This window comes from Protopterus annectens, chromosome 3.part1 (genome assembly GCF_019279795.1).
Source record: "Protopterus annectens isolate FY-2018-M chromosome 3.part1, PAN1.0, whole genome shotgun sequence".
Classification (NCBI taxonomy): Eukaryota; Metazoa; Chordata; order Ceratodontiformes; family Protopteridae; genus Protopterus; species Protopterus annectens.
Window position 1 is genome coordinate 1,071,617,951 of NC_056732.1, and position 22,925 is coordinate 1,071,640,875.

General features: G+C 40.3%; 1 protein-coding gene across 1 annotated transcript in view; it reads right to left on the bottom strand.

Annotated features, from left to right (window-relative positions):
* The window catches only part of LOC122798354 (serine/threonine-protein kinase OSR1-like), a 2,305,884-nt gene that overhangs the window by 1,076,451 nt on the left and 1,206,508 nt on the right, over positions 1 to 22,925 (bottom strand). Inside the window, exon 12 of the mRNA XM_044067206.1 lies at positions 8,520 to 8,555. Within this exon, the coding sequence (XP_043923141.1) occupies positions 8,520 to 8,555 (36 nt within the window). The remainder of the gene's footprint in view (positions 1 to 8,519; positions 8,556 to 22,925) is intronic.

Consider the following 22,925-nt stretch of genomic DNA (forward strand, 5'->3'; position numbering starts at 1 on the left):
TGTATTTAGTTTGATTCATGATTACAGTGGCCCCACGCTTATCAGCTTGTTTAATAATAATGTTAGTATCACTCTCCAAGGTTTTCATAGCTTCATATTCATCATACTTTAAATTATAATAATTCTTTTTAACATCTTTAGCATACAGTTACCTAATTTCATTCTCACAGACATTATGAAATGCTGTTAGAACTGGATTGATAATTGGTACAAATGTGCTTAATTTTTTACAATTCAAAACATTGGTTTGAGCATCATTTTTATACAGCAATTTCAAATTCAGAGTTCTTACAAACAACTTTAAGTCAGTCAATGCTGTCACTATGTCATCTGAACTACTTGGAATAAACTTTAAACCCTTCTTCAACAATGAAGTATGGGCATCTGACAAAATAAAGTCTGATAAGTTCAAAATACCTTTGTTTAAATCAGCTACTTTTGTGCTACTTTCTTGTAATGCAGTGGGCTGTTTTTTTCTCTTAGCCCCATACAATATCTTTCAATGCTGCAACCGCCCTCGTGATGGAGTTTGCTGCCACACTACAACTTTCTCTGGCAAATTTAGCTGAAAACACTTTTGTGCAGAAGTCAAATTAAATGGTGTTTGCTGTACAGTTCTTTTTTCTGATACCACCACCGCATCCATTGATTCACTCACTCCATTCTGGGCAGCCATACTCACACGAGTCACTATAAAGAAAGTGGGTGGGTCTGAATGCTGTTCTTCCTGTTGTAAGCTCTGCTTGACGTTGGAGCGGTTTATTTTTGAGTCTCCCCTAAGAACGACACCAGAAACTTAGCCAATTGTTGAAGTCAATCATTTTCTGCTTGTACTGCGGTATCATTCTGGGTGACGGCAGGATGCTGCTCAGAGCTAGGGCCATACCTATCTGGGCCGCATAATCCGAGAGCTCCTCCATGTCTCTTTTCATCTAGTCCATGGAGATGCGACTCAGGTCATTCACACCAACATGGACAGTAACTGAGTCATACTTGTACTTACTGTGGAGTGACCTGAGTGCGTGTGTTGGATTCTGGCACCTGATAAACAGCTGGCTGTTACCTTCTCCTTATTCAACCTAGTGAGTGGGACATCAGTGTTCCTCACTATTAAGTCACCTATGATTAGTGTATTGGGCAAGCCGTTTTGCCTTAGGAGGAATGTAATAAGCCTGTTACAAATAAGTCTGTTACTTTACCCTTAACCAATAACTAAATACTGTAATTCTATTACTTTACCCTTAAAACTAATGACTGAATAATGTGAAGTAACTGAGTATTATTTTTATATTCTGAAATTTGACTGAAATGTACTACACTGAACACAACTGAGCATGAATATCATATCCCGAATCTAGACTGAAATTTACATTAGCATACACTGGATATTTAAAATAGCGCATATTCTAGAAACTAAACTAATACTAAAAGAATATCTTTTGCCAGTGTTAACTGAACACAGATAAAAGCATAACTGAAAACTAGTACATGTTATATTCTGAAAACTAAACTATTAATACCTTTACCTGTCAGTATTGTCTGAACACAGAAACTGAAAACTAGCACTGTTGTACAATTGTCTGAAAACATGAGAACATTCTGGAGACTAAATTATTAATATGCTTTTGTCAGTACTACCTGAGCATAAACAAAAACAAACTGAAACTAGTACTGTTATACAACTGTCTGAAACCTACATACTTGCTTTAACTCATAAATTTTAACTTTTAACAAACACTGAAGAAATAACTGAAACACAGACAGTCAACTTCTGCACCACAACTCTTGCCAAATTTTACTCTGCATTGTCCCAGTCACTGATGAGGTAAAGGAAAGCCTGTTTTAATGTCGAAGTGTCCTTTTTATAGTTAGGCCTTTTAAATCTCTTCTTTTCATTTCTTGTGCAAGGATAGGTCGCTAAAGCTTTTGATTCTATGTAGTATCAGGTCCTTAAAATAACATTTGTATCTTTAACAATTATAACATTGCTTACTGCCCTGACCTTATTTACATTTTTCTGCATGAAATAAACATTTGCAGCTTTAACAATTATTGTGCTGACTTTATTTACATTTTTTTGCATGGAATAAACATTTGCTGCTAATAAACTCTTGCAAGTCTGTAAACAAATTGATAACCTCAAATGAAACTAAATTAGTAATGTAACACTGTGCATTTCTGCACCTATAGAAAATGAATTTGAACTGAACTTTTTACATTTTCTCTCATGATCCTTAGATTTTAACATACTGTTCTGTGAGTGAAACTCCACCCATTGTCTCACCATAACCATTTCTTTTGCTGACATCATTTACCTTTTCAGTACTACTGAATGCTGCAAGAATTTATCATTACTGTCTACAATTTTAAATTGATCTTTACCATACTGCATTACGGCATACAGTACTCCAATTCATTTTGCTAAACTGGCTATAATCTGATTTGATGTGCTTGGCAAACTGCCAAGCTGGCTATAATCTGATTTGATGTGCTTGGCAAACCGCCATTTCTGTATGAAATATATGCACTCAAACTGATTACATAATGTACTCATTTTATGCATAGGATCTGTAATCTTTACTGTCCTGTCACTTTTACAATGTAGCATTGACTTTAAATTTTACATTCTGCAAACTAGCAAAACATTATTTGTCTCTATCTATAGTAAGATATTGTTTATGCATTGCAACACACTTTAATATAAAGCTCTTAACTAATTGCTGCTAAACAAAACAATAAGACAAAAATGAATTTGCCAAAACTAACTGGAAACCCTTTATTCTGCGAATTAACTTGGCTCTCATTTCTGGTATACCCTACAAGATATAGATGTATACAGTTACCGTTTTTTCTAACTGGTCACACCCAATACGTCTTTCTGAGCACTTCAGCTGTGCCAGCTGAACTGGAATTTATTTTATTTTTAACCCATAAATCAGCATGTTTCTGTCATAACCAATTCTTTAAAATCTCTACATTTTCAAAAATCTTGTCACTGAAGTTTAAAACAGCATACAACTCTAATGACATGTTCATACTTAGTACAGAGCTGTTACACTTTGAGCTGCTAGCTACTGTAATCTTTGACCCTTTAAAATCCTGACAAAAACTGCATTTGTGTTCTCCAATAAAGATGTGGGTGTAACTGAAGTTGATTAGTCTGTAAACAATGAACTATTGTCATTTCTTTATCCTTAAACAATGACAGATTAATGCCCTGGTTTGGTGCTAGACTGCTACATCATTTATAGATAGCTATGGAATGGATTTTTTCTTTATTTTGCTCTGAAATGGTAGCAATTTTACACTGTGCTGAAGTCTGTTTTTTTACTTATGCTGGAATTTACTTAATCAAAATCTGCACTCTGATTCCTCTTATCCCCCCTTAGTGCAATGTTTGCACTTGCTTCTGAAAATAAGAAACTAGGTGAAGTAATGTGAACTTGAGACATTGCCTGCATGTTATGTACGTTGCCCTGTGTTGACATTTGTAGGTTTAATACTGCAACATAATTCTGTATTTTGAATTACATGTGCTGAAGCATTTACACAAGTACTTGCGTCTGAAACCATACTAATAGCCTGCTTCTGTGATTTAATTCTTTTGCATTTCGAAATATTTAACATTCTTGAACTAATAACCTTTAACTTTAAAAGACCATTTCTGGAACATAGTTTTTTAAGACTGCTTTACCCAGATTTTAAATGTAAACCAAAGATTTACTGATGTCCTAACTGCAGAAGTATTACTTGACATGTTTATAAAACAGGTATGCAAATTACTTTTACTGATGAATTTAAACTTTTTTGAGCAGTTAACTAAAAAGTGCATATAAACTACATAACTTTATGATCCTGGAAAAATGTGTCTTGTCTGTAGTGTTTTAACCTTTTTCTTGCTTCTTGGCTGTGTGATGTCACACTGGAAACTTGAAAGTTTGTGGAGATAGTTGCTAACTTTATGTTCTGAAGGAACACTGCTGAGGTTTGTTGATTTAGTGCTGGTCTGCTGAAGTTCTTTGAGGCTTTTTCTGAAGTAAATACTGGTGCTGTGCAATTTGTTTAATAACAGCTGCAGTTACTGTATGTAGAGGTTGTCTGCTCTGTCGACCTACTGCATGAAATATACATCTGGAAAATTAGTGTTGTCTTACCAAAAGGTCTGCTGTGTAATGGGAAACTGTAATGCCGTCATTTCAGGCTTACTCTGTATACAGTTGACAATCTTTAGTTATGGAAAAACACTTTCAAGTACAGTTACAGTGCAGCAACCAGCTTAATTTCAAGGTTTCATTAACAGTTTACAGTCACACTGACTGTAAACTGTTAATGAAAACTTGAAATTAAGCTGGTTGTTGCACTATAACTGTACTTGAAAGGGTTACTTACTGTAGCTGTTTCTGTTGAAGTTCTAAAGTGTTACTGATAAGGCTGCTTGGAATACTTGCTCTGTAGAACACATGCAGTTGAACGAAATACTGCTATTCTGTAGATTTTTTGTAGAACACAGTCTGGCTGCTGATGCAAGGCTCCTATGGGGTTTTGGTAGTTACTTTAACTGTTTTACCCCCATTCATAGTGGCTCACCATTGAAAGAATTGATAAGACTGCAGTATACTGGAATTAACTGGAAACAACCGAAACAAAACTATCTGTTAATTACCCAAACTTGTGCTGAAAGGGTGCCAGTCTCCAAACACTGTAGTTCATTTAATAAGGCTTTATTAGATGTTGACAATATCTGAATACGGTCTTCATTAACAGTGCTGATAAACAATAAGTCTGTGTCCAAAGTTTCTGCACATTATTCTGAATGTCCTGAAGGATGCATTTAATCCGCAAGTTCAATGGGGGCCATGTAAGCTTCTGTAAAACACAACTCAATTCCCAAGGAGGTGGAAGTGGTTTCCTGGGAGGTTAAGAAAAAGTTTTACCTCCAATCTGGAAGCTAAAAGTAGAGATAATGGCAGACATGCAGAAATAGCTGACAAGTGAAGTTTCACTGAGTAAACCAAACAACTGATAAGTAATTCACACAAGAAAGAATGAACCGCTGGAATATCCAGTGAAAGTGGATCTACATTTAATGAAAGACACCAGATTGTAAACCTCTTCCATTTGGATATGTAAGATTTCTAGTATTGGGTTTCCTGGTCTCCTGCAGAACCCTAAGCACGTCCTCTGAAAAAAAGGTGTCTGAAAGGAATCAAAAGATGATCACCCACAGGGTCAGTTGTAAGGTCAACAAATGTGGATGAAGCAGAGATCCCTTGTCTTGTGTGAGCAAGCCCACTCTGTGAGGTAATTTGTGGTAATTGCCCTTGGCTAAATGCAAAAGAAAAGGGAACCCATGCTGTCTTGGCTAAAAGGGAGTCAACAGCAAGAGTTTTGGTTTGTCCTGCTGAATCTTCCACAGGACTTTTTGAATAAGAGGAAAGGGTAGGAATGCATAAAGAAACATCCCCTTCCATGAGAATTCAGGGAGTCCACCTTTCAAGCCACAGGATGTAAGAGTCTGGCACAAAACTAGATGAAGCTGTCTGCTCAGAAGGGAGGAAAACAGATCCAGAACAGGAGTAACCCACTGGTGGACCAAGTCCAGAAACACATCCCTGTGAAGCATCCATTTGTGGGATTGAGTCATGGACCTGGTTAATGCATCTGCCACAATATTTTGAGTGGATGGGATGTAAACCATCTGAAGAGTCACCTTGTACTTTGCCAAATCCCATGCCATGAGTGCTAACCTGCAAAGAAGGTAAGATTTCCACCCCCACTCCTTGTTGACGTAGAACTGTGGTGTTGTCTGTAAACACTTTCAGAGGTTCTGGTTGAAAGAGAGAGGATGAAAGGCCTGCAAAGCTAGAATAACAGCCCTAATTTCCTTGATGTTGATATGCTCTTTCTTTTGAGAGAGTGACCAAAGGCCCTGCACTTTCTCCAAAGTAGATGTTGCCCTGCCCCCAACCTGTGTCTGAGGCATCCATGAACAATGGCTGAGGTAGCTGGGGCAGAAGAGGAAGTCCTGGATTCAGAGCAAGTTGTTCAATCCACCAAAGAAGCTTGTTTTTTAGGCATGCGGGAAGAGGGATCACAAACTCCAAGGGGTGAGCATGCTGCATCCAAGAAAGCTGGCAAAACTAGAGGCACAGCTTAAGGAGAAGGTACATCTAGTTGCAGAAGGTCATATACCCTTTTTGCTCTTGAGAAATCTGTGAGCAGTCCCCATTTGAGAAATTCCCTCATTTTTGTTAGTTGCCTCTCCAAAAGAAATCTCTTCTACTGGGGAATCCACCCCATTGCACAACTCCTCTGGAGAGGCATATTCTAGAGAATTAATTTGTGTAGAATATGCTAAATCATCCACACCAGAGGAAGACATCATCAGAAAGTACCTATTCCCTAATTCTTTGAAAAGAAGATGTAAAAGAACAGAAAAAGCACAGGAAGGCTTCAAAGCCATCAAAGCCTTAATCAGCCCCTGAGAGAAAGTATCTCAGTCAGACTGAGGAAAGGACGGGGCTCAAGTGTTTCTAGTCTTTTGTTCTTTTCTTAACATGCATTTCTACATGAGGAGATGTGGTAGAATCCAACACAGGCCTAACATCCATGACAGATTCTGGAATCTGTTCCCCAACCAGAGTAGTATGCATGTCCTTAGAGCCCTCATGCACAATGAGCCGTGGTTCCCCTTGTCAATCCAAAATGGACATCTGCACCATCTCCGAGGATGTGCCGAGGTCTGATTCCTTAATGGCTTCTGATGAGGTATCCAAGGAACCTGACTCAATATCCGAATATAGCACCGGGTCTTCACTAACCTCAAGGGATACATCATGGAAAGAGGTGCAGCTGAAGAGGATTCAGGCCTATTCTTGCTAACCTTCCTTTTCAAAATCGGCTCAGCCGAAGGACCCCCGGAACACTCCATAACAGCTTTAGCCAGAAGTTTAATTTGTTGATTCATTAAATAGAGATTTAATCCTGAAAGTCGACTATGTAAAGTTCAGGGACAAAGGCCTGACAAAAGGAAGAATGGTGGTCACAACTGGGGCCTAAGCTGAAAAGCCAAAGATCGTGGTTGTCTTTATGTGGAATCTGCCTTCCACACCTACACTTGCCCTTCCTGGATGACATGACCTAAGTACAAAAGGCATTAGCAAAGATAAATCCCCAATGGGGCACTTAACTGAAAGCTGGCAGTAACCAATGGAATCAGGCAGCAGACGAGTCAAGCGTTCCGAATGGTGGCAGAAAAGTTCTGAGAATTGTACATGCGGACGTCCTTTTATGGCTGACGTTGTTAGCAGATACGTGCAACATGTCACATACCTTGCAGCAGCTAAAAGCTGTTGTATGCTGGCCAGATGTCGGGTCATTTGCCAGAGGACTTCCCACAAGTAAAGAATAGTGAAACACTAAATAGAAGGACATCAAAAATACTTTCAACAGAAACGTTTTTTCCCCAGCTGGACCTTCTTCATAAACAAAAGCGAAATAAAATAAAAATAAAGAAGTTGTTAGGAAGAAAATGTTGCTCACATGAACACTTGCTCATCAATATTAGTGGAAATGACACTTGTCTAATAATTCCACAGCACATTACAACGTTCAGTGGAATCCATACTGCTTGCCAGTTTAGTTGAGAATTACTTTTAATATGCTGACACAAGTATACATAGTCCTGTAGAATCTGGGATGCCTTTATCTGAAAGTACTTTTGGTCCTAGACAGTTCAACTACACTCCTTCACTCTGGAGCTGCTGAATTTCCTAGGGTGTGAGTGGACTCGTTCCTTTTTGTACCAGAAACTGTACCCTTCTATAGCCTTCTATCACAGTGCCTACAGAAGTCTACAACATCGATCTGCTCTCACAGGTCCCTAAATCATCATCCTTTTAACTCAGAATTTCATCTCTCTTAGCACTCTGACATCAGGCACTGCTCAACTTGCTGAGCTGAATTTTGTTTGACTATATAATTAGTGCATTTTACTGTACTGGTCTTAGAATAAGAAATTCATTAATACATTTGAAATCTGAACTAGAATAACAATACTACCTTCACAAATTATTCATCAAAAATAAGATATTTATGCAGAAAAATAGACAAAAACTACAACTGAGAAAACGGGCAATTAACCAATGCCTTTCAGTACAGGGTAGTGTTTTTAATCTATAGCACATGCCAACTGATGTATGAAGAGTTTCAGTGTGAGAAATGTATTACAATCATACAAGGCAATATTTACAGCTACAGAAAAACAGGCTAGGTTAATACATTAGTGTTTCAGTAAATACTGCTGCAAGAGTCCTCTGAAAAAAAAAAGACTACAAATAAATGGCACTGGCACAACTTTCTGTATCACGTTGCATGATACACCTGAACAAAACTATCATATAGCCACTCCAGAAAATATGCCATCTACACTATAGAAACCACTTAATGCCCAGAGAACATTTTACAGAAATATAGTGTTACCTTGTCCTGTTAACTTTACAGTAACAACCAATACATACCTCTGATGGTTGTGCAGAGTCTTTTACTCTTGGTGACTAAAAAAAGTAAAAATGCAAGATGTTAGGACTTTATTACAGGCAGTCAGTGAAATTAAATTAAAAAGGTCAAAATGATATTTTAATTGCAAGTTAAGACTTTGTGATCTAACATTCTAAGACTACAATATCACTGAAGGTTTGTGCCAATAGTGACTGATCAGGCATAATAAGAATACATAACAATGACTCATAATAATGCATAAAATGGATGCTATACAATAACAAATTGAATAATGTGCAACAACTGAAACACCTTATGGCAGGCACAGACCACTAAAAGAAGATATGCAGATGACATGCAATACCCACTCAAGCAAGGGAAATTGATCTTTATACAAATGCAGTAACTGCATATAAGGCACTGTCAGTTCAGATATGTTTTACAAGTATATGAAAAGCAGGTGGAGGAAGTGAAGAGGTATTACTCTTCAAGGCATGCTTATTTCTTTCAGATTATCAACTACCACTTCAGAGCATTTAAATGTTTGTACTTCAATTTCTCAAACATATTGAGTGCTTTAAAAATGTAGAATTAGAGTGAATTACGCCTTACCAGGTATTTTTATCTTTTGATATTAAATATGAAATCACACACTAACATATGATAGTGGCTGTTCTCTGAGGGTTTTACCCATTTCTACTACACATACCTGCTCTGATAAGAAAATACCTGGACACACAATGGCATAGATATAAGTACTCACCAAGTAAGCTGATCATTGAAAAGGGCACTCTACAATGGAAAAAACATCTGAGCACATATATCTTTGTGAAAAGCTGTTATGGATTTTTTTTTTCTTAAAATCTCAAGCTACAGTGGGCAGGTCAAGCACCATTATTCCTTAGTCCACAAACAGTACACAAAGGTAAGAGATGAGCACATACCTAGGCTCTACAAATTTTTTTACTTCCATTTACACATGGAAACACCTACAAGAAAACTGGCCACAGGGTTACGAATTACAAACCTGAAAAATGTTTACTGGTGAACCTGCTGCCATGACAACAGCTGGTCTTCTGAAGCAACAGGAACAGAAAAAGTAAATCACACACTGCACAGAACCCCATCAATGGTACAGGAAGCTCTCATGTTTGTATAGCATTTTATTTCAGGGTCATCTTTGCAATGACTGGAACACTTGAGCAAAATCCCAAAGAAGACTTAAGAAAGAGACAATAATAAAATAGGTGACTAAGAGAAACATGACCTGCAGCACTGAACTGCCAAATGACACCTGGTTATGCAGTGGAGAGCTAACTGAAGTGCTTAGTGTAGATCACAGTGTGCGATATACCTTTAAAAAGCTTTCCAGTAAGCTAACACACGCGTATAAGTACCGAGCAAGTGCAAGCAAGAGTGCCATTTTGATTGAGCAGCCACAGTGAGAGCATGCAAATATGTAGTCAGTTAGACAGCTCATTTAAGTTTAATGTTCCTGCCACCTATCCTGATGTATTTGTATACAATAAACTACTTAAATGAACACCCAAGCGTCGACATCTTCTTAAGGCACATAAGAGGAGCAAAATGCTGTCAGAATGGGATTCAGAGTTACAGCCGTAAGGCAACTGGTTAAAGTTGGAGGAATATCTAGGAGTGGATCATCCCAACTGCTTAATCAACTTGCAAAACAGGTCAGAAACAAATTCTGGGTACTAAAACTCACTTAAAAGACTTCTTTTGATACAAATATAAAACAAAACACTCATGACACTCAAAACAAATTTCTTATTAAACGAAATATCCAAAACTGTGACATATTCATCATCTTCTTTCGGCTGTTCCCGCTAGGGGTCGCCACAGCAGATCACCTGTTTCCATTTCTTCCTGTCCTCTGCATCTTGCTCTGTCACACCAACCACCTGCATGTCCTCTCTCACCACATCCATAAACCTTATCTTAGGCCTTCCTCTTTTCCTGTTACCTGGTAGCTTCATCCTTAGCACCTTTTTCCCAATATACTCAGCATCCCTCCTCAGCACATGTCCAAACCAACGTAATCGTGCCTCTCTGGCTTTGTCTCCAAACCTTCCAACCTGGGCTGACCCTCTAATATACTTATTCCTAATCCTGTCCACCCTCGTCACACCCAGTGCAAATCTTAACATCTTTAATTCTGCCACATCCAGCTCAAACTCTTGCCTTTTTGTCAATGCCACTGTCTCCAACCCATATAACATAGCTGGTCTCACTACCCTCTTGTAGACCTTCCCTTTCACTCTTACAGGTACTTGTCTGTCACAAATCACAGCTGACACTCTTCTCCACCCACTCCATCCTGCCTGTACTCTCTTCTTCACCTCTTTTCCACACTCACCATTACTCTGACCTATTGACCCCAAGTATTTAAACTCATCCACCTTCGCCACCTCTACTCCTTGCATCCTCACCATTCCTCTATCCTCCCTCTCATTCACACACATATATTCTGTCAAAATTGTGACATATTGCTAAAAATATTCAAAATAATTACAAAAACATTTGAAACTATCTAAAGTGCATAAAATGTACAAAAAGGGAAAACGACCATATTTTTTCACTATGTGCTACTTTTTCGTATTAACTAAAGCTGTTCAAAGTGTCCGAAGGGTGTAAAGTGTTTGCAAGTGTGTGCAGTATTACAGTGCAGTTATTTCGCAAAGCACAGTCATGTGAAATATTATTTCACAAAGTACAGTTGTTTCAAAGCATATTTCACAAAGTACAGTATTTCTAAGAGTTTATTGTGCATTTGAATATTACCACAAGTACCTGGTTTGTATGAATGTACATACACAATTAAAAGTGCAATTTTGTATTATGTTTTACTAAAATCTCTGGGCTTGGAAGAAGGATTTTGCAGACCCGCACCGCTTGTGTTTGATATTAATGTTGCAGAAAATTGGAGACAGGAGCAGGAATACAATATTTTCATACAGGCTGCTTTTTCTGACAAAGACACATGTACAAAGGCATTTATTCTGCTTAATGTAGCTGGTTCAGAAGCCACTGAAAGAGAGTGTTCATTTGTATATGCACCTGCTGTGTTTGCAGGGTAGGGGGAAGATCGCCATACAATGGTACCGGCTGAAACGTGTGAAGACTCTAAGTGCTTAAAACATAAATTTAGAGAAATGTGTAACCCTCAAATGAATATTACAATGGAAAGGCATCAAAAGCCTGGTGAAACTTTTGCAGCATATATAGCTGACTTGAGATTTGAGAGAGGAGTTGATAAAAGACAGGCTTGTGTGTGATAATGACACAGTGAGAAAGATATTGCTTTGTGACAGTGATTTAACTTTGAATAAGGCCGTTAAGATTTGTCAGACATATGCGCTTACAGAAAGGCACACACGTATGCTTACAAATGAGAATAGCTATGGAAGGTACAGTGACAAAGCTCATGTTGACAGTATGCAGCATATTGCTAAAAGAAACCGGCCCAAGCACATGTCAGCTACTGCATATCCTGTAACAGTCCCTGGGAACCCCACCCCACCCCAGAGCCTTTCCAGCAAATTCTAGAGCATGCTCAGTGAAGCATAAGTGTGAGTCAGCAAAATCAAAAGCGTTCATGTTTATCTCAATGTCTAATTCCAACTATAAACCAATAAAGTTAGCTGCAGTACCAAATTCTATTGCCAACTTTTGTAACTGTGGTGGAAATCATGAACCAAAAAGAGAAAAGTGCTTGGCTTTTGGTCAGCAGTGTCATTTTTGCAATAAGTGGAATAATTTCAAAAGGTTACATAAATCAAATAAGGCATATTCTTTTATTAAAAGATGGCATTCCAAGAGGCAAATTGATCAATTAGAAAGCTGTGACCCTACTTTTTATGTTGATGGTGTTTCTGTGTTTGGTGAAACTGTCAATGCAGTAGATTTGTGGGCAAAGAACAGAATATTTTGTACTGTTTGGATTAATGGGAGTCCCATAGAGCTCAAAGTAGTTACTGGCTCGAAGTGCAATGTTATGTCAGCAGAAATATTTGCTAGAGTAAAAGCTGCAGAACATCTTGATTTGACAAAGTGTGCGAAGCTGGTTACTTATGGTGGTGAAGAGATTCAAACTGAAGACTCAATAGGTACTTTCATGTTACTCTGCTAGGAACAAGTACGACTTGCAATTTTTTATAGTCAAGAGACACATGCAGTCATTATTAGGCCTCAGAGGTAGTTTGAAAATGGGACTGCTTTCACTTAATAAGGATGTCCACCATGTAAGCCTGCATGGCAACGGCTCAAATTTCGCCCAAACTATTTTTCTAAGTATGCTGATATTTTTGCAGACAAACTAGGCAAACTGCCAGTTGTGTACTCTATCCAGTGTCACTATTCATCATGGATGGGTCTTGCAACTGAAGGACAGATCCAGAGCTCAATTTCCTCCTCTTCCCATGATCCCTTGTTGACCTACAACCCTCAGATCGAGTTTGCTAGATAAGGAAAAGGGCAGTCTGGACAGCCTATAATACCAAAAGGTCCTCAAAGGAAGACATCTCTCCATACCTACCAGATCTCCAGTAGGAAGGGGGAAGGAGGGTGGGAGTGTGATGAATAATGACACTGGATTGCACAGACTTCAAGTTATGGTAAGTACATAACTCTCTAACTGATGCTATCCATTGTCATTACTCATCAAGGATGGGTCAGAGTACCCAGCTACTACGAACCCTGGGAGGCATCAGGGAAGGATACGCTGGAGCACACAGGAACCAAAGAAGGCCCTGTTCCTAGACACAAAGTCCAACTTATAATGTGTAACAAAGGTGTGGGGATTAGACCAAGTAGCAGCAACGCAAATCTCATCCAGTGAAAGCTTTGGCAAAAATGCTGTAGTAGTAGCCACAGACCTAGTAGAGTGAGCTTTAACTAGTTTGGAAAGATTGATGTGCCTGCTGTCATAAATGAAGGAAATACAGCCGTCAGTCTAATGGGAAATCGATACCTTGGTAACTGCCAGACCCTTTCTGGCCTGAGAGAAGGCTACAAAGAGTTGATCTGACTTTCAAAATTCTTCAGTCCTCTTAAAATAAAAACACTACTGTCTATAGATGTCCAAACAACACAACATATATTCCTCTTTGTTAAAATAATTAATTAAGGAAGAATACAGGTAGCTGAATAGTTTGGTTAAAGTTGGCCCCCAACGCTATCTTAGGAATGAATAAAGGATTAGTCCTGAGTCTAACTGATGCTATCCATTGTGGAAGACCATAAAAGGAGGCTTAATGCTAAGAGCCTGCCACTGAAACTCTCTTGGCAGAAGTAATAATCACCAATAAGGCCATCTTCCAAGACAGGAATTTGAGATCACAAGATGTCATTGGCTCAAAGGGCTTTTTTGTCAAAGACAAACACCAAAAGATCTCATGGCGAAGAGGGATCTTTGATAGATCGTCTAAGGAGAAATACCCCTTTGAGAAAAGCCTTACAGAGTCTGGAAGAAAAGGTGGGACTCTTGTTCAAATGGAAATATGAGATGGCCAACTGGAGTTTAAATGCGGAGAAACTAGCCCCCTCCTGAAAAAGGGAAGTTAAAAAAAACAGACCGTCAGGAATAGTGGTTGAAACAGGGTTTAGGTTTCGTTGTCTGGCCCAAATTGAGAATCTCTTCCACTTGCTAGAATATACCATCTTAGCAGACAGTTTCTGAGAGGCTAAGATAATATTCTTCACCGGACAGGAAAGCCTGGCCTGGGAAAGGATCATTGGAATTGAAGGAAACATGTGGTTAGACGAAGAGACTGAAGGTTTGGAAGAAGCCCCCAAGGGTGGGAAATGAGATCCAGGGTGGGATCCAATATCTAGGGAGGATACTTCAGATGAGACCAAAGAAGGGAGAACCATATCTGTCGAAGCCAAAGGGAGGCAATAAGAATGAGAGATGTCCTTCAGGCGACAGGCTTTCTGCAAATCTTTGGGAATAAGGGGAGTTGGGGGGGTAAGAATACAGGAGACCCGACGGACAATCATGAATCAGAGCATCTCTTGGTGACTCCCCACTTTGGGGATAAGGGCAAAGTAATTGCTGCATTTGTGATCGACAGGGGAGGTAAACAGATTGCAGCAAGGAAGACCCCAACGGTCGAATATCTGATGTGCCACTGATGGATTCGGGGACCACTCGTGAGGTCACAGGTAGATTTTCTGAGTTTGTCGGCTAACACGTTGGAACTCTCAGGGATGTGCATTGCAAGAAGAAAGCACCTGGAAGACATTGCCCATTCCCACACTCCCATGGCCTCTCTACACAGGGGATAAGAGTGTTCCCTCCTGCTTGTTGAAGTAGCCGACCACCACCATGTTGTCTGTTTGAAGTGCTAAAGTCCCAAGAGTAAGGCACTCCTGAAAGGCTTGCAATGATAGGACTGCTCTCATCTCCAGGACATTTATGTGCAATCTGGTCTCTACAGGGGACCATGTGCCTTGAACCGTCCTTCCCTGAAAATGCCCCCACCCAAACAGGGAGGTGTCCATGATGACAGTGGCCTTGTGTTGGGAAAGACAAAATGGCCTGCCTAGGATCAGATCCTGAGCCTGAACGAATATTGTTCCTCGCAGGTGGAGCAATAGTCGTTATGAATAAATGTGACTATAGGTATTCCATGAATTTGATGCTAGGAGAAACACATACTTATGTGCCTTTAAACAGTATTCAACATTTAAATGTTAATGGCATTAAAGAAAATTCATATGATCTCATGTGCAAACAGATAGATGAAAGATTATATGCTTATTTTAATACTGAACATCCCAGAATACCATGTATAAAAGGTCTATCCAGGTACACAAGTGTCTGCAACTACCACCCCTAAGACCTATCATAGATGAGAATGGTTGGGTTACAGATCCCCTTTCTGTGTATGTAGAAAGTAAACTTGGGGAATTGGTTAACAAGATCCCAACCATTCCTAAAGATGCATCCCAATTTTTGAAAGACCTAAGGGAACACAATGAGAAATTTGATCTGAGGGGCTGTTATATGGTCACCTTAGACATTCAAAGTCTATTCACATGCATACCTAATGCTTATGGAATAGAAGCAATTAGAGATGTTATGAATAGTTTAGGGTCTATTAATGCTAATGAAATTTTATTGATTTGTGCATTGCTAGATTTAATTCTATCCAATAATGTTTTTTATGTATGAAGACACCACCTATTTACAAAAGTGGGGGGTTGCCATGGGGGACCCCCTGCGCTAATTCCTATGTGAATTTGACAGTATATTATTGGGAGAATAAACATCTTTTCAATAACATACTTAGTATGCACATAAAAATGTATACACATTTTGGTGATGACATTTTTTTGTTATGGGATGGGGGACTGCAGCCTTTATTAAGTATTTGGAGCAGACAACTGATTTTCTGAAATTTAGTGTCATATTCCCTTAACTCTATAGACTTTCTAGATGTTTCAGTATATAGAGATGAAGCAGAAATTATTAATACTAAGCTTTTTCGCAAATCGTGTTGGAAAAACAGTTTACTGGAGTATAGTAGCATGCATCCCAGATATATTTTTCCTAATATTGTTAAAGGACAGTTATATACAGTCAACAATATTTGTAATTTAGCTAAGGATAGAGGAGATGAGACATATAACTTACAAAGTATGTTTATTGAGAGAGGATATGGTAGATCCACTTTTAAAAATATTAGGGATGTTGTTACTCAGAATGATAATTGCACTGTTTGCACAGAGGCTAATCAAAAAAGAGACTAATGAAAAAAGAAAGTATGTTTTATGACTACATATGCTAATAACAGCAGTAGGATGTGTGACATCATTAAAAGAAAAGTACAGTTTTGTACCTACCACAAATGTAGATGTTCTGGTTATGCTGCTGCAGTCATCACACTTGGGTTATCCTGCCATCAAGCGGTCCCTGCAGTCAGCCTGAATTCCAAAGCCTTGGTCCGGCGTCAGTTGTCGTCGCTTCTTCCCTGACGTCAGTGCGGCAGGGGTATAAAAGTGGCAGCCGACGCCATTTTCTTCACTTTTTCTTGCCCCAGATGTCAGGTGCCCCACACTAAGAAGGCAAAATAAGAAACTTGCAAAACATACCTTAGTGTAAAACAATAGTAGTAGTTGTAAGCAAATACACCATATAGACATGCATCCCAAAGGTAGATGTACCTGGAGGTATAATAAAAGCCTTGTTAGGTAGAGGGGATGGAGGGAGGGTAACCTGGACTGCAGCAGCATAACCACTCGAACATCTACATTTATGGTAGGTACAAAACTGTACTATGTTCATCGTGCTATACTGCTGCAGTCATCACACTTGGGTAGAGTCCCAAAGCTATGGTTGGGTGGTAGGAACTAAACTGGGTTAGGTGCAGCTAGGATGCCCTGCAGAACTGCAGTGGCAAACCCAGCTCTGGTTTTTGAGTACAGAGGAAGGTGGTAATGCTTGGTGAAGGTGTGCACTGAACTCCAGGTAGCTGCCTCCAGAATGTCCTTGGTTGGGACTCCTCGGAGGAAGGCTGCTGAGGTTGCTGTAGCCCTGGTTGAGTGAGACCTAATACTACCAGGCATTGCTTTCCCATGGTGTGAGTAGCAAAAGTGGATGCAATGTGCTATCCATTTGGAGTTGGTCTGTTTTGAAATAGCCTTTCCTTCTGAGCCTGGGGTATAGGACACAAGGAGTTGGTCAGATTTTCTGAAGGCCTTAGTCCTGTCCAAATAGTAACATAACTGTCTGTGTATGTCCAAAGAGTGAAGGAGTCTTTCTCCTTTATTCTGTGGGTTTGGATAAAAGGTGGCAAGTGTATGGTCTGATTGAGAGCCACGCTGGATACTACCTTTCTGAAGGAAGGATTGGTGCACAAAGATACTCTGTCCTGATGGAAAATTATGAAAGGTTCCACTGCCATAAGAGCCTGCAGTTCTGAGGCTCTGCGTGCTGAGGTGATGGCCAGCAGCAGGGCTGTTTTCCATGACAAAAATTGAAGCTCTGCTGAAAAGGGTGGTTCGAAAGGAGGAAGTGTTAATTTTTCCAGCACAAAATTTAGATCAAGTTGGAGTTGGTGGTTTTCTGGGGGGTCTTATATTTTTTGCCCCTCTGAGAAACTGCCTTAGCAAAGGATGAGAGAAAATGGGAGGAATCGTATCATAATGAGCTGAAATGGCTGAAGCATGGATCTTTATGGATGAGAAGGAAAGGCCTTTGTGTAGCATCTCAGCTAGATATTGGAGTATGAGTGGAATATTTGGGATGCCAGGATTTAGGTTTCTGGCCTGACTCCATACACAAAATCTTTTCCATTTGTCTGAGTAAGTTTTTCTGGTGCTAGGCCTCCTGGCCTCCAAAATGACATTTTGGACGTCCTTTGACAGAAGTGTTGTTTGATAATTTAAGGAATTTTCCATGCAGCTAGATTTAAGGTCCTTAGTTGACTGTGAAGGATCTGAGTGTTTTGTTGGGTTAACAGCAGAGGGAATTGAGGTAAGATCCATGGAGGGCTGCGAGCCATGTTTCGTAGTAGTGGGTACCAGTGTTGACGTGGCCAGTCCGGAGCAATGAGGATCATTTGTGGTCTCTCTGATCTGGCTTTCAGTAATACCTGGGTCAGTAGAGGCAGAGGAGGGAAGGCGGAGACTGACAATGCTGTCCAACTGAATGATAGGGCATCCACTTTCCAGGCCAGGGGATAAGTCCTTGTGCAAAATTTTTGTAGCTGGCAGTTGTTGGTTGAGGCAAACAGATCTATGTCTGGTGGTCCCCACCTTTGAGTTATCACTGAGAATACTTGCGGGTGTAGTCTCCATTCGTGAGGATCTGTCAAATTTCTGCTTAATTCGTCTGCCAATGTATTCTCCTTTCCTGGCAGGAATTGTGCTTGCAGCTGTACTTGGTAAGTTAATGCTGTGTTCCACAAGTCCATTGCTTGTCTGCATAGTGGGTAGGAGTGCATTCCTCCTTGTTTGTTTATGTACTACATAACTGTGGTGTTGATTGTCCTTATGAGAAGTTGTCCTGGATGTAAGAGGTCCTTGAAGGCTGTTAGTGCATTTTTTACAGCTAGCATCTCCTTTTTGATTGATGTGTAGTTGCCTTTGGCTTGCAGACCATTTGCCCTGTATGCATTGTCCTGCCATGTGTGCACCCCAGGCGTAGTATGATGAATCTGTTGTCAAGGTTTGGTTTGCTGGAGGTGAGACAAAAGGAAGGCCCTTGTTTGCTTGGCATGCTTGAGCCCACCATAGAAACTCCTTCTGAAGGCAGGGAATGAGAGTTATACTTGCTTCGAGGCTGTGTCTGTGTTGGGACCATACACTTTTTAGGTACCATTGTAGTTTTCTCATATGCAGTCTTGCATATGCAATTAGTTGAATGCAGGATGCCATGTACCCCAATGCCTGCAGGAATTTCCTTGCAGTGAGCTGGGTAGAAGTTGCCATCTTTTTGAAGTACTGAGCCAGTTGTTTTTGCTGGTCTGGCGTGAGGTAAGCCATCTGGGCCGTTGTATTCAAGCTGGCACCCAGGAAAATTATTTCTTGTGAGGGTATTAGTTTTGATTTCTTTTTGTTTACTGTGTACCCTAGGCAACTTAGTAACTTTGTTACAAATGCCAAGCTAGCTGACAACACATTATCTACTGAGGTTTTTAGAAAACATCCTGAGTACAATACCATTCTCCATGCCTCTAGTTTCCACCCACCACATGTCATACGTAACATTCCCAAATCCCAATTCATTAGAACTAAGCGTATTTGTTCAAATGATTCTTCTTATCAAACCCATAGGAAAGATCTTACCAACAGATTTAAAACCAGGGGATATGGTATGGGCTATGTTCTAGCTGCCAGTAATATGGTTGAGTCCTATGATAGAGACAATCTGTTAAAATACAATAAGCATGAACGGAATAAAGATCCTATCTTAAGATTTACGACCACATATGCTAGGAATTCCAATCATCTGATAGATAGTGTGCACAGACATTGGAATATTCTCAAATATGACCCAGATATAACTAGTCTCATACCAGATAAATGTCTTTTTTCCTTTCGGAAGGGCAAGAATTTGGGCTCCTTTTTCAATCATTTTAAACATGGTTATAGGCTCCAGGATTCTAATACCATCCAAACTACACTAACAGGGGAACCCTTGACAGGTTGCTATCCTTGTGGACACTACACTAATTGCGACAAGATCAATAAGTCCAAACAATTTTCAAGCAGAAACTGCCCAGTAGTTTATGATCTGAGGTTTTTTGCAAACTGCAGTACTGACTGGGTCATTTATTTAGCCACCTGTCATTGTGGCTCATTTTATGTAGGACAAACATCTAGACCACTCAAAATCAGAATTTCTGAACATATTAGCAACATCAAGAATAAAAGGCAAAACAATGCCTTGTACAAACACCACTTAGAACATGCTTCTGCCAAATTTACTTTCATCATTATTGATAAAATAGTTGGCAGTAAGCACAACAAAACTGGATTACACTCCATTCTTAATACTAAAGAAAAAAAGTGGATAATCAAACTAGGGGGATTATTCCCACCTGGTCTCAATGAAAACCTCTGATTGAATCTAATTAATCAATCATGATTTTATATGTGTGTGTATATATACACCTCTGTTCACCACTATGTATGTAACCAACACTGATGAAGGCTGTGGTTTCCTGCCGAAACCGGTTTGTTCTTTCTTTTGTAATGATTTAACATTCATTACAATTCTATTTTGGACACTGTATGCTGGCTCTGTGTATTTTTATTTTATATTCCATGATTGGTGAGCCGTGCATTTGCCCTACGTGCTGTTGTATTTTTTCTTCTGATTTGCTAACTTAGTAACTTTGTCACAAATGCCAGATGCTGTAGTAGGATGTCTTTGCTGTCCGCTTGGATCAGGCAGTCGTCCAGATATGGATAAATTTGTATTCCTCGTTGTCTGCAGTATGCAATTACTGATGCCAGGCATTTCGTGAATACTCTGGGCGCAGTAGATAAGCCAAAGGGCAATGCAGAGAATTGATAATGTGTTAGGTATCTTCTGCAATCTTGTCTGATAGGGACATGCAGGTATGCCTCTTGGAGGTCCAACGTTACCAGCCAAGACTCCTTGCCCAGCATGGGAAGAAGCTGCTGTAGTGTGAGCATTTTGAATTTGGGAATGTCCAGGTATGTGTTTAGAATTGAAAGGTCTAAGATGGGTCTCCAGGCTTTGTCCTTTCTTGGTACTAGAAACAGTCTTGAGTAAAATCCTTGGCCCTGCTCTTTTGCAGGTACCTTTTGAATTGCCCTCATGTTCATGAGAGTTGAAATTTGCTTTTGTGCCTCTGCCCATTGGTTTGTTGGTAGATTTGGCATGCCTCTCATCTGTGGTAAAGTGTGAAAATGAAATCTGTAGCCTCGGGTAATAATGTCCAGAACCCATTTGTCCTTTGTTATGATGTGCCAATTTTGTGGAAAAAGAGCCAGTTTTCCTCCTAGAGGTGCTGCCTGGGCTAATTTGCTTGGCATGTGCAGAGGAAAGTCATTGAGTTTGTTTTCTGAAGGGTTGAGATCTGTCGTCTCCCCCTCTTTGAGTTGTTTGCCATTGTCTAGGCCTGAAGGTACCTTGTGCCTGGCCTCTGCCCCTAGGGCGTCTGTACCTGCCCCTTTGGGGTCTGTCTGAAGCAGGAAAGGACCAATTTTTTGATGGCCAGTTTCTGCTGAAGTGAGGCGGTTGCACCTGTAAAAAATCTTTAACTGTTTGCATAGATTTTGCCTTTTCTTCCATTTTCTTTAAAACTTCCTCTGCTTTGACACCAAATAATGCATCCTTTTGCAGTGGAGCATCTAGTAACTTTGCTTTGACATGTTCTGGTAGGGCCTACTCTTTTAGCCAAGCATGTCTACGTATTACAGACCCTGTGACCGCTGCTCTACAGGAGGCCTCCAAAGAATCAAAACCACACTGCAAGGTATGTTTTCCTACTTGTTCTGCTGCATGCAACAAATCCTGCATCTCTTTGAAATCTAGTTGATCTGTTTGAGGGATCATTTTCTGTTTTAACTGAGTAAGCAAGTACTGCTGGTATTTAATCATGTGGAATTGGCAGTTTAATGCCCTCATGGCCAAAGTGGCAGAGGTATACACTTTTTCCCCCCATCTTTCTAATGCCCTGAAATCTCTTTCCGCAGGTAGTGGATTTTTAGCAGTGGAGGCCTTAATCCCTTTGGGTCCCTGGGAAATGGTTTCTGGGTCTGCAGTAGGGCTTTTATATAAAAACTTGTGAGAGTCAGGGACTCGATAGTATCTATCTGGTTTAGGTGGAGCTGGAGGTAAGGAATCTGGATTTAGACTGGATTCAGTGTAGACATCATCCAGAATGTCTAAAACAGGAGGAATGGCTAAGGGTCTATGCTGAGGTAGAAGAAGAAACTCACGGAGTCTTTTCTTGGAGTCAGAGTAATCTTGCTCTTCCCAGTGGAAATGCTCTCTCATGGTGTGTAGGGTTTCCCCAAAAGAGAAGTCTTCAGGGGGGGAAACAGAGGGAATTGAGTCCTCAGCATCTGAGTCGTCATAGAGAGGGAAGGGGTCATCCTGTTCCTCAGAGTCTGCTGAGGAAATGGTTTCCTGGTCAGAAGGAGGTAAATCTTCCTCCAGTCTAGGCCTTTTGTCAGGAGCATTTGCTTTTTAGGCATAGGGGCCTGTGTGGGAGTCTGTGGACCCGGTTTCTTAACCTTTGGTAGCCTAGTGTATGATTTATCGGAGAGAGTCATTGGTTTAAAGACGCCTTCTGAAACCGAAGGCCTGTCCATAGTCTCCGGATCGCCGCCAGGGCTGGCGTCCGCGAGTTGAGAAGGATCCGGCTCCAGTGGCCCAGTAGATTCTGTCTGAGAGGTAGTCGCATCTTCGAAATCTGCGGTAGTCAGGGGCTGCGTAGGCGCCTCACTGAATACCGAAGATCCAGTGGCAGGCCTAACCGAGACCTCGGAGTCTGGTCTAGGCTGCCTGTCTTTGTCCTTGCGTTTTTTTAAAAATAGCGGTAGTCGGAGGTTCTGACGACATAATGTAGTTGAATTTTCTGCCAAAATAATGTCGGACGGTATCAGCCCGACGCTTAATAGTGCGTTTATTGAACTTAGCGCAAAACCGACAACCAGAAACGTTGTGGTCTGGGCCTAGGCAAGGAATACAATAAGAATGGAAATCCTTATGAGGTATTTGCTTCCCACAAGAAATACAATTATTAACTTTGTCTGACATCGGTCTGAGGCAAGAAAAGTTTCCCCAATGGGGTACTTAGCTTTATAGAAGACTTCGGCTGAAATTCTGTTTGAAAATCTCAGGAGCTGGCCGACCGGCACTTGCGAACTGCTTCTGCTTCGGGCATCGCGCGGCAAGAAAGACTGAAGAAAATGGCGTCGGC